Here is a 12,387-nt window from a genome sequence, read left to right on the forward strand (position 1 = left end):
ATGACAGTCAATAGGCTGAGGCAGTGACATCCTGGAGCAGTGCGGAGGATGTCAAGTATAATCAAGGGCTAAATTTATGCACGGCTGAGCATAAACAACACAAGGTCCGGCCCAAGACCTTGACACAGTGCGTACTCCGAAATCAGCAACGCACTTTTGCCATGTAACCTCAATCCTGCAAATTCCTCCAATTTGCAAAAAGGATTTTGGAGGATTCAGGGCGGTTAGGGTTAATGTCAGCAATTTTTTTCACCTTTTTTGGTTGGGGGGGGGGGGGGGTTGTCAGGGTGGGGGTGAGATTGTTTCTGCATACAATAGGGGACGCTGAACTATAGAAGACAATAGGGTTCCCAAACCTGTACCAAACATATGGGAGGTTGTCCTAAAAAGTTAGTGGTACAAACGAAAGAGACAATAGGGTGTCCCCGATTGAAGGTAAATATACACTTTTGTGTGTTGGGGTGGATTGGGGTGGGAATTGGGGGAGGGGGTTCAAATCACATGTAATCAAAACAGTTTTGTTTATTGTGATAAACATGATTTTGTCATCACGCCACATATCTAGCAATAAAATAGAGAAAAAGTCTCACCCTCCTGAGGACGGACAGAGCACACTGGCCAAAATGTCGAGTTCTACACTCAACCAAGCGGTTCTTTTCAGAACCACACTTCTTCCAAGAAGAGATTTCTTTCCATATGAGTGTTGCCATGCAAAGCTTCAAGTCATATATATATCTAGTAATGTTTATGCTGAATTGAATCTATCGCCACCTCAAATGGTTCACCAGTTAAAAAAGTTTTAAACATAATGAAGTGCTATTTTGTAGTTTGTTTTCCAAGAACAAGCATTTCCAGGTTTTTATTACTCCCGACAAAGCATTATTGAGACGGTGGCAAGAACCAACAGTGTCGCTGCTTGCCAGCCATGACTTGAAGCTGCATTAGATAAACTATCGTCAGAATCTGCAGGGCAAAAAAAAAAGAAAGAGTGGCATCAACTCCCAACATGGCAGTGCATGTGTAAACCCCAAACGTTTGGGTAAAATAAAATTAACGTAAAGAAAGAATAGTCTTTACCTTCCTGGCCAGAAGACACACCTCGTCTGTGACTGTCAACTGCCACAGGCTCTTCCAAAACAAGCTCTTGCGGGTCAGCTACAAAACAAGACAAAACGAGAAGAGGATTGCATTAATCTGTCAAGTTGACATCTTAGGAATAGTTGTCATACAAAAAAAAAAATGCATCATTCTATGACTTGGAGCCCAGGCATTTAATTGCAGTTGACTCTCACTATAACACAATTCTGGTTACAAAGAAAATACAACCCTGGACGAAAAATACCAGAGAACAAAAGAGAACAATATTGTCCATGATTCCCAGCATACGTCCGTGATTGTGGTCGTGTACAAAACATATAAGAGTCTTCCAGTAAAAACATATGGGAGTCTTCCTAAAAAGTTAGAGTACAAACAAAAGAGGGACAATAGGACGTCCACGATTAACGGTGTGAACAGGCTTGTCTGTGTACCTGTTCATCTTTTCAAACCGTGGACGAAAAATACCAGAGAACAAGAGAACAATATCGTCCACAATTCTCAGCATACGTCCACGATTGGGGTCGTGTACAAAACCTACGGGAGTCTTCCTTAAAAAGTTAAGAGTACAAACAAAAGAGGGACAATAGGACGTCCACCATCGACGGTGAACACACGTTTGTGAGTGTATGTATGTGCACAGTCAATGGAACCTGCACTTCTCATCATGCACAGAGGGTCTGCTTGAGTTTACACATTGCTTCATCTGACCGGATCCAGTGGATGACTTCTCACTGACAAATAAAATTTGAGGCATTTTGGCAACATGAGACGGACTAGGCAGAGGTCGAAATGAGGGTTTGCTGGTATTATGAAAGATAAATTCCCCCTACAATACTATTTGTTTTTACTTCAATTGGATATTCCGTTGACAAGTTATAGCTGTTTAAAGTAGGCATTTGTAGTCTGAAAAGGAAAGATATCACTAGTTATTCCTTATAAAAACCTTTTATACCACATTATTCTATTCCTTTCATTAGAGATGACAAACAGCAATAAATCGGAAAATTGAAAAAAAAAATCACCCCCATTCGGTTTATTTTTTTACAAACTGTGCCCGGTTCCGCCTCATTTTGCCAGAACGTGATGCCACCAATCAGCAAAAGTAGGATCTTGATGCGGACTGCTATCCGATGGATGGATGGTTTCATCCGAGATATTATCCACGATACTATGCCAAGCCTGAAGTTAAAATTGAATTCTATGCACCTAGATTACAGTTCAGACCGCTAAACCCTCCGGGGCACACACAGATGACTCCTGACTCCATCTCGACGCAAGTCCCTCCATTTAGGCATGGGTTGATGCTTCCAGAACAGGAGGAAACGTCAAGACTCAAAACAGCTGAGGGGAAAAGAAAGTGAAATGAATAAGAAGACTTGAAGGTTTGCATCCATGCAGCAGCAATAAGTCCAGGTTGGAAGTGACCAAATGTGACAATCAATTTCTTAGTGATCTGTGAGAACTCAACATTTCTACAAGTACTCTCTCTTGTCGGCAAACTCACTGTAGCGCCTGAAACCGTCTTGCCTATATTAGTCCCTGTTGCTTCCGAAACTGTTGGGGCCCGCTTAAGGGCCCCAGAAAATTTTGGATTCTAGATGCTCTGTGGTGCAATCTGAGGCGATTCCTGGCTCCTTTCCGCTGAATTAGTTGAGCAAAAGTTCAACTAAGATTTTAAGGATTTAAAAAAAAAACATCTTACTTTTACATTTTTTAAGTTACTGTGTGCTTGAAAGTCGAAAACCATGTATTTACGTCTTCCTATTTTCTTGCATTTTATTTTGGAAAAGGAATTGTATTCGTTTTGTAAACTGTTGCAACGATGCATGGTGGCATTTGCTCCGAGGACTTATGCGAGGGCGGACTCACGCCTGTCTTACGGCGTGGGTTCCCTTCTTTTTGGACTCCAATTTGACGGGGGGCACATGCCCCCGCGGCCCTACCCTGGATCCGCGCCTGACAACGCCAGGATTGAATCAAGCCCACAACCTGCAGAATTACCCACAAGATCATGAGTTCAATGCACTAGCCCACGTGGACCATGTAAACTCCACTTTGATCTAAGTCCTCATTAGTTTTACAGTCCCCTGTCAAACTTATACTGTGTACATTTATTTTTAAGGATTGGCAATACTGTTTACATTTATTTTTAAGGATTGGCATGACACACTTTTAGGAGCGAAAAAAAAACATGCTTGGTTTTACTACTTACCGTTGCCACAGGTAGGGCCAGAAAACAGTGAGCTGCAGTTGCAGACGGCTTGTGAGTTGACCACTGTGCACAGTGCTCCATTCTGGCAGGGGTCGATGCTCTCATGACATGGGTCCACTGTACACAGAAAAAAGGTTATCAATCACATATTTTGGTACAGTGTTTGCAGTAAAGAATTTTATAACCATTGTTAAAGGGGTACACAACATTTGCTTTTGCTGTAATTTTCAGAAATGGATGGAATTGGGGGGTTAGTATTTTGTAGCAAACATTTGTTACACTGACTTGTTTGTAGTTTTTTGTTTGAAGATGCTGGAACAACCAAGAAAAACAATCATATTCCTGTAGTGCGGTTCCCAATTTATAGACGTCGGTGATTTGTAAGGTCAGGGAAGCAGTCTAGCGGGCTTGATATCGGTTGCAAACAAAATGCAGACTAACTAAATATAGTAAATTGGTGGCAATATTTGAAAAAAGGCAGTTTTTTTTCCAATGTAAATTGATACAAAAACACCACTTTTCTTGAAAATGACAGTACACCAGGTGCCATGATTTTACAGGATGCTTTTGGTATTTCATAATGATTTGATAGTTAAAAAAAAAGATATTTTCAGTTTTATTCACTGAGCTCCTCCAAAATACAAAAAAAAGCATCTAATTTGTAAGGCCAAGAAAAAAAGTCTCCGGTTCCTGGTATACGTGCGCATCGCCGTAGCCATGCGCGTCGGCAAAATGAAGAAGTTTTTTTTCAATGAAAGATGATGTCTCAAAACCGCCAAACTCACTGGTTTGACTGGAATCCTGCTGCTGCACAATTTTAACATGTTTTTAGATGGGGTTATGATCGAGAATAAGCTTTATGTGGCCTCTCTGGTCTCCCATAATATTTGCACTAAGTTTAGTCGGGCACCATTTGCAGCAATATTTGCAGTCATTTTTTGAAGCAAAGAAAAAACAGGTAAAAAAAAAAAAAAAAAGCTGCGTCCCCGCACCACTTTTTGGGCAAGCTCCATACCAGAAACCGGAGCCTTTTTTTTTTTGGCCTAATGTCCGTGACGCTGGAATTTGCCAAAACAAATCGACTTGCATGCTAGTGTGGCTGGATCAGTCTGTATGGTTCTGGAGAGGTCACAGCCACAATTTACAACCAATTAGGAATCCCGGCTAATCTTAGTTGCCCGTTTTACTTCGCCCCGTGACAAATCACCTACTTCTATTCTCGCAGTGTACGCCCTCATAATCATCGGTGCACATGCAGACTGCCGTCCCGTCAACGTCGGTACAACTTGCTCCGTTCAGACATGGGTTGACGCTGGCATGACACGAAGGTGCTGTAAGCAAATTACAAAGAATTATACAAAAGTAGAATTTTGAATGAAAAAAAAGTAGAATTTCACAAAATTGCTTGTGGTAAAATAACTGTGGTTCTTAAGTTAATTTTTTGTTTACCTATTTCGCAGTAAGTTCCAGTGAAGCCGTTCACACACGCACAGACTGCTTGGATGTTTGGAAAGCAGTTACCACCGTTCAGACACGGATTGACGCCCTCAGCACAAGGGTTTACTGAAAAAAAAGGAAACAAAGACACATTCATTGGTATACTTGATCCAGTACGTGTTGTAGTACTCGTACTCGGTACTCTTACACAACTCAAGTACTTTTTTAAGAGTACTCATACTCGTACTCGAACTTGAATGTCAAAGTACTCGTACTCGAAATGGTGGTACTTGTACTCGATCGTCAAAGTACTCAGACCCAGTCATTTCAGTTTGAAATGGTTGATTAGCTTGCAGAGGAATCAAAGTGCACGTCCGGACAAACACATCAACAGTCTATAGCCATGAGTGGGTCTGTATATTGGTCTGACTGCAGGCATGGCCAATTACGTACAATGAACCATTTGCTGTATGGTCGTATTCAGAAATACTCATACTTGGACCACAAGTACTCATACTCGGCAACCTATAGGTACTTGGCAGAACTTGGTACCCAACTAATACAATGTTAAATTTGGGGGCCAAATTGTTATACTCCCGGATGGGTCTTAATGTATATGCAAGGGCGGATCCAGAACACAATTTTTTGGGGGGGGGGCCAAAAAATAAATTTGTGTCTCCCAAAAAGTGGGTAAAAAAATTACGGCGTGGGGTTCGGGGCCCGCTTAAGGGCCCCGACCTTTTTTTGGATTCTCGATGCTCTGTGGTGCGATCTGAGGCAATTTCTGACCACTTTAGCCAATGTTTTTTGAGGAAAAGATGGTGGTGTACTCATTGCCTGCCTTTATTGCGACGTCACATAAAAAACAACAATTGGTTTCGTTTTTTTGGGGGGGGGGGGGGCCATGGCCCCCTTTGGCCCCCCCCCTGGATCCGCCCTTGTGCATATGTACATATGGACAGCCCCAAATGGGGACCAAGTGAGGGAATGTGCTAAAGAAAATAAATGTTTTAAGTAAGCACTTATATTTTGGTTTACCCCGTGAGCAGTTGATGCCAATAAACCCCTCAGCACATTGACAAACGATCCGGGAGTCCATCACTAGACATGTTGCTCCATTCATGCACGGATCCCTGCTTTCATCACACGCTGACACTAAATAAGTGAAATAAAACACATCATACAGTCAGGAGAAAACTGTCAATATCTTGGAAATTGTAATTCCGAAAAAAATACATGTTAAACATGTACTCTCTGCATTATTTACGAGTTTCATGCTGAAATAAAAAAAAAAAAAAATTCATAATAATGTGTCTTTATCAAGTGCACATATCCGCCAGTTAGTTTAATAGACTGGTTCCTGATCCATCCACTGCATATTTTGAACATATTTCGTTGCGTTTGAATGTATTCACGCACCGACAAGTGTACAAAGTAGTCAAAAACGTGAAAAAATGGATCAACTCCAAATGCGATTACCTTGGGATGGCCTTTTTGCAGGATATTGAAGTTTTTGTCACTTCGTGAAAACACCGTCGATATATATCGGACAGAGTGAAGATCCACTTACCATCTTGACAGTTTGCACCGTGAAAACCAAAAGCACACTGACAGACAGCTGTTGAGTTGATCTCCGTGCATGTAGCTCCATTCAGACATGGGTTGATGCTAGCATGACAAAGCGATACTGCAAATACAAAAACACAATTACAGAAAAGCTAGGGCTATAAAACGTGAATAGAGGCTTTGCATTCCATTTGAATGGAGATGAACATAACCAAGAATATCCTGGGAATAGGACTTAGATGGTTTTTGAGACACTAACAAGTTTTTGAGACACTAATGGAGTTGAATCAAATTCAACTTGAGCACAATTATTTAAGTAGAAGCATGCTTTGCAAATTTATTAAGTGAAGTGCTGGTACACATTTTCTTAACGGAACTATATTGTTAGGTCATTGTTTTTCAAGCAAAACATTTTGAAGTCAACCGGTGTTTCTGTATATAGGTTATTTCATAGTTTGTGCAATCCTTCAATTTACACTTTACAAACAAGGGCTGTACATCGGAACCGGGTACCCGAGTACCCGACCGTTAATATCAGGAACCGGTTCCAGATGATGGGATCGAGTACCCATAACCAACTTTGCAAATATTACTTAGTGACTTCTCTGTCAATCAAAAAGAACTGTTTCGAATTGTCAGTGGGAAAATTTCAAAATGAAAAACAGGTTCCTGTTCTACCCGTAAATGCACATCCCGATTACAAACTCTTTGCAATTATAAAATTCTCATTAAAAAAAAATATTAATTGATACGATTTTTTTCTTGTGCCGTTGAATATTGTCAAATAACCAAAGAACTAAAATTGGCTTACCATTCTCGCAGTTGGCACCAACGAAACCGTCAGCGCAATGGCATACTGCTGCTGAATCCACCACTGTACACGTAGCTCCATTGAGGCATGGGTCCACACTAGGGTGACATGGTGGTGCTGTAAGCAAATCACATTCAACAGAAAATTCCAATTCACATGCATCCCTGTGAGAATTGTTTTCGTTTGCTGAAAGAACACTCACCTTTTTTAGTCCTCCGTGGACAGAAATTTAAACTGTCTTTGTGTTCAAAGTTCCATAACCTCAAAAGCACGTGAGTGATTTGAATGATTCTTGTGCTGAAAGAAAGCTTAATAACTGGGCTTTCATGTCCTGGATTTTGTTAGTGCTACAGGCAATATTGATCCTGCCATTTGTGTTTGTTTTTTGTTTTTTTTTTACTCACCCCGTAGCTGCTTAATGAATTTAGTCTTAAAAAGTCACCGTTTACGTGACATTTTTGACAACCACAATAGCACATCATTTGTTGGTACTTTGACAAACACACCTTACACGAGCTGGTTACCAGCAAAATTCTGATTTGTAATGTCCGTGACGCTGGAATTTGCCAAAACAAATCGACTTGCGTGCTAGTGTGGTTGGATCAGTCTGTATGGTTCTGGAGAGGTCAAGTAACAGCCACAATTTACAACCAATTAGGAATCCCGGCTAATCTTAGTTGCCCGTTTTACTTTTCCCTGTGACAAATCACCTACTTCTATTCTCGCAGTGTACGCCCTCATAATCATCGGTGCACATGCAGACTGCCGTCCCGTCAACGTCGACACAACTTGCCCCGTTCAGACATGGGTTGATGCTGGCATGACACGAAGGTGCTGTAAGCAAATTACAAAGAATTATACAAAAGTAGAATTTTGAATGAATAAAAAGTAGAATTTCACAAAATTGCTTGTGGTAAAATAACTGGGGTTCTTAATTTAATTTTTTGTTTACCTATTTCGCAGTAAGTTCCAGTGAAGCCGTTCACACACGCACAGACTGCTTGGATGTTTGGAAAGCAGTTACCACCGTTCAGACACGGATTGACGCCCTCAGCACAAGGGTTTACTGAAAAAAAAGGAAACAAAGACACATTCATTGGTATACTTGATCCAGTGTTGTAGTACTCGTACTCGGTACTCGTACACAACTTGAGTACTTTTTTTAAGAGTACTCATACTCGAACTTGTACATCAAAGTACTCGTACTCAAAATAGCAGTACTCGAAAAAATGGTATAGTTTGACTTTACCACAACCTTATTTTATTGATACTTTCAGTTTGAAATGGTTGATTAGCTTGCGAAGAAATCAAAGTGCACGTCCGGACAAACACATCAACAGTCTATAGCCATGAGTGGGTCTGTATATTGGTCTGACTGCTGGCATGGCCAATTACGTACAATGAACCATTTGCTCGTATGGTCATATTTGGAAATAGAAGTACTCATACTCATACTCGGAATACAAGTACTCGTACTTGCACTTGTACTCGGCAACCTAGGTACTTGGCAGAACTCGGTACTCGGAAAAAAAAGTACTCGACTACAACACTGACTTAATTCTTCTGTCCCCCAACTAATACAATGTTAAATTTGGGGGCTAAATTGTTATACTCCGGGTAGGGTCTGTACATATGGACAGCCCCAAAGGGGGACCGAGTGGGGGGAGGGAATGTGCTAAAGAAAGTAAATGTTTTAAGTAAGCACTTATATTTTGGTTTACCCCGTGCGCAGTTGATGCCAATAAACCCCTCAGCACATTGACAAACGATCCGGGAGTCCATCACTAGACATGTTGCTCCATTCATGCACGGATCCCTGCTTTCATCACACGTTGACACTAAATAAGAGAAATAAAACACATCATACAATCAGGAGAAAACTCTCATTATCTCGGAAATTGTAATTCCAAAAATAAATACATGTAACTTAAACATGTACTCTCTGCATTATTTACGAGTTTCATGCGGAAATAAAAAAAAAAAAGATTTCATAATAATGTGTCTTTATCAAGTGCACATATCCGCCAGTTTCAGTTTAATAGACTGGTTCCTGATCCATCCACTGCATATTTAGAACATATACTTTGTTGAGTTTGAATGTATTCACGCACCGATGATGCCCGACACGTGAGCCAAGACATGGTGGCTATAGCATTTGCACATTCAGGAAGTCGTGCGTACTTCGAGCGTGAGTACGCACAACGCTGTGTGTCCTGTCCAAGGAGCTCTTAAAAAAGATAAAACCGCGCCCTCTTTTGTTGGCACACAGAGCTTATACAGTTCAAGCTGCCATTCTGGTGTAACAATTGTAACAATTTCTCACAACGTTCTATTTTTTTCACGAAGTGACGAAGAGTGTGTACAAAGTAATGGGACAAACACTAGAGGCCTCTGCGTATTGCTGTTTTCGCGAAGTGAAGACTATCTTTCTTAATGAATTACTTGTTTAATTAAGAAAGACTTTGAATAAAAAGCTTTGAATTAGCAAAAAGCAAAGCATCCATTACCTGACAATGCAAAATATTCCCAAATCCATAAGTACAAAGTAGTCAAAAACGTGAAAAAATGGATCAACTCCAAATGCGATTGCCTTGGGATGGCCTTTTTGCAGGATATTGAAGTTTTTGTCACTTCGTGAGAACACCGTCGATACATATCGGACAGGGTGAAGATCCACTTACCATCTTGACAGTTTGCACCGTGAAAACCAAAAGCACACTGACAGACAGCTGTTGAGTTGATCTCTGTGCACGTAGCTCCATTCAGACATGGGTTGACGCTAGCATGACAAGGCGTTACTGCAAAATAAAAAAACACAATTACAGAAAAGCTAGGGCTATAAAACGTGAATAGAGGCTTTGCATTCCATTTGAATGGAGATGAACATAACCAAGAATATCCTGGGAATAGGACTTAGATGGTTTTTGAGACACTAACAAGTTTTTGAGACACTAAATGGAGTTGAATCAAATTCAACTTGAGCACAATTATTAAGTAGAAGCATGCTTTGCAAATTTAAGTGAAGTGCTGGTATACATTTTCTTAATGGAACTATATTGTTAGGTCATCGTTTTTCAAGCGAAACGTTTTGAAGAGAACCGGTGTTTCTGTATATTTTTTGGTTGGTTATTTCATAGTTTGTGCAATCCTTCAATTTACACTTTACAAACTAGGGCTGTACATCGCAACCAGGTACCCGACCGTTAATGTCAGGAACCGGTTCCAGATTATTGAATCGAGTACCGGCATAACCAACTTTGCAAATATTCTCAGTCAATGAAAAAGAACTGTTTCGAATGTCAGTGGGAAAATTTCAAAATAAAAAACAGGATTCACGGAAAACCAAAACCAATTTCACGTGTTATGATGCTTGCGAAAGTTGCAGTTTTCACCACATAGCTAAAGAGCTCACTGTATACACCCTATCTAGCTGTATTGACGCACCGATGTGGTAGTATTATCGTGCGGACCTGTAAGAACAATCTGAACAGCAACCTCCCAGATTTGAATTTCTGGCCTGGGTTTCTTTAACAGGTATCCATGTTTTTTTCAATAGGGTACCCGGTTCCTGTACTACCTGTAAATGCACATCCCTATTACAAACTCTTTGCAATAATACAATTCTCATTTAAAAAAAAATAATATTAATCAATAGGATTTTTTTCTTGTGTCGTTGGATATTGTCAAATAACCAAAGAAATAAAATTGGCTTACCATTCTCGCAGTTGGCACCAACGAAACCGTCAGCGCAATGGCATACTGCTGCTGAATCCACCACGGTACACGTAGCTCCATTGAGGCATGGGTCCACACTAGGGTGACATGGTGGTGCTGCAAGCAAATCACATTCAACAGAAAATTCCAATTCACATGCATCCGTGTGAGAATTGTTTTCATTTGCTAAGGCGAAAAAAAAAAAGTCTCTGGTTTCTGGTATGGAGCTTGCCCAAAAAAGTGGTGCGGCGACGCGGCTTTTTTTTTTTTTTTACCTGTTTTTTTTGCTTCAAATGTTGGCTGATGACTGCAAATGGTGTCCGACTAAACCTGGTGCAAATATATGGGAGTCCGGAGAGGCCACATAAAGCTTATTCTCGATCATAACCCCATCTAAAAACACGTTAAAATTGTGCAGCAGCAGGATTCCAGTCAAACCAGTGAGTTTGGCGGTTTTGAGACATCATCTTTTATTGAAAAAAAAACTTTTTCATTTTGCCGCATGGCTACGGCAACGCGCGCACATACCAGAAACCGGAGACTTTTTTTTTTTGGCCTAAAAGAACACTTACCTTTTTTGTCATCCGTGGACAGAAATTTAAAACTGTGTTTGTGGTCAAAGTTCCATAACTTCAAAAGGACATGAGTGATTTGAATGATTCTTGTGCTAAAAGAAGGCTTAATGACTGGGCTTTCATGTCCTAGATTTTGTAAGTGCTACAGGCAAAACTTTATCAAATATTGGTCCTGCCATTTGTGTTTCGTTTTTTTTTTACTCACCTCGTAGCTACTTAATGAATTTAGTCTTAAAAAGTCACCGTTTACGTGACATTTTTGACAACCACAGTAGCACATCATTCATTGGTACTTTGAACGCACTCCTTACACGAGCCGGTTACCAGCAAAATTCCGTATTCGTCACTATGTCAAATTATGGATTTGTTATTATGACTGATTCGCAACAGGAGGGGCTCCGAACCTCAAAATCCAGAAAAATGGTAAAATCTCAAAATCGCCAAAACGGTTGATTCGCCGGTTTGTCAGCTCTGCGATGATATGATGGGCACACGCTCTGAAATTTCAACTGAAATCTGAAATGGAACCATGTTCATATGATATGCACATGCTCTTAAACTTTTTATCACAATTTTGTTGTTTACCGATTTCACAATGAACTCCCATGAAGCCGTCCACACACACACATGCTGCTTGGATGTTGGGGAGACAGTTTCCACTGTTCAGACACGGATTGACGCCTTCAGCACAAGGATTAACTGAGTAAGAGAAACAAAAACATGGATTCATTTAGTTTAATAGTTTTCGCTTCTTATCATTTGGCGTGTTAATACGGTGGCTGCCATCTTGAATTTTTCGCCAAGCTGCACTCCACATGCACTAGGGCGTTCGTAATCGACAACCCGAGAACACTGTTTGCGGGTCAATCGAGAACAGGGTTTCCAATACACCCCCTGTAACTGGGAGACTTGAGCCGTGTCTGAGTCAGTTGGCTACGACTTGCGATAACTTATGCGCACAAGCGCCCGTCTGT

At 40.7% G+C, this 12,387-nt stretch overlaps 1 protein-coding gene across 1 annotated transcript in view; it reads right to left on the reverse strand.

The window, feature by feature from the left end:
* Positions 1–254: 254 nt before the first annotated feature.
* LOC119742566 (neurogenic locus notch homolog protein 1-like) overlaps positions 255–12,387 on the reverse strand; it is a 48,170-nt gene continuing 36,037 nt past the window's right edge. Inside the window, exons 30-44 of the mRNA XM_038218648.1 lie at positions 11,999–12,112; positions 10,839–10,955; positions 9,806–9,922; positions 8,846–8,962; positions 8,077–8,190; positions 7,839–7,958; positions 7,125–7,241; positions 6,318–6,434; positions 5,786–5,902; positions 4,760–4,873; positions 4,522–4,641; positions 3,311–3,427; positions 2,305–2,439; positions 1,078–1,155; positions 255–963 (exon numbers count right to left, since the gene is read on the reverse strand). Of these exons, the coding sequence (XP_038074576.1) occupies positions 863–963; positions 1,078–1,155; positions 2,305–2,439; positions 3,311–3,427; positions 4,522–4,641; positions 4,760–4,873; positions 5,786–5,902; positions 6,318–6,434; positions 7,125–7,241; positions 7,839–7,958; positions 8,077–8,190; positions 8,846–8,962; positions 9,806–9,922; positions 10,839–10,955; positions 11,999–12,112 (1,715 nt within the window). The 3' untranslated portion in view covers positions 255–862. The remainder of the gene's footprint in view (positions 964–1,077; positions 1,156–2,304; positions 2,440–3,310; positions 3,428–4,521; positions 4,642–4,759; positions 4,874–5,785; positions 5,903–6,317; positions 6,435–7,124; positions 7,242–7,838; positions 7,959–8,076; positions 8,191–8,845; positions 8,963–9,805; positions 9,923–10,838; positions 10,956–11,998; positions 12,113–12,387) is intronic.

This window comes from Patiria miniata, unplaced genomic scaffold, assembly GCF_015706575.1.
Source record: "Patiria miniata isolate m_02_andy unplaced genomic scaffold, ASM1570657v1 HiC_scaffold_6, whole genome shotgun sequence".
NCBI lineage: Eukaryota > Metazoa > Echinodermata > Asteroidea > Valvatida > Asterinidae > Patiria > Patiria miniata.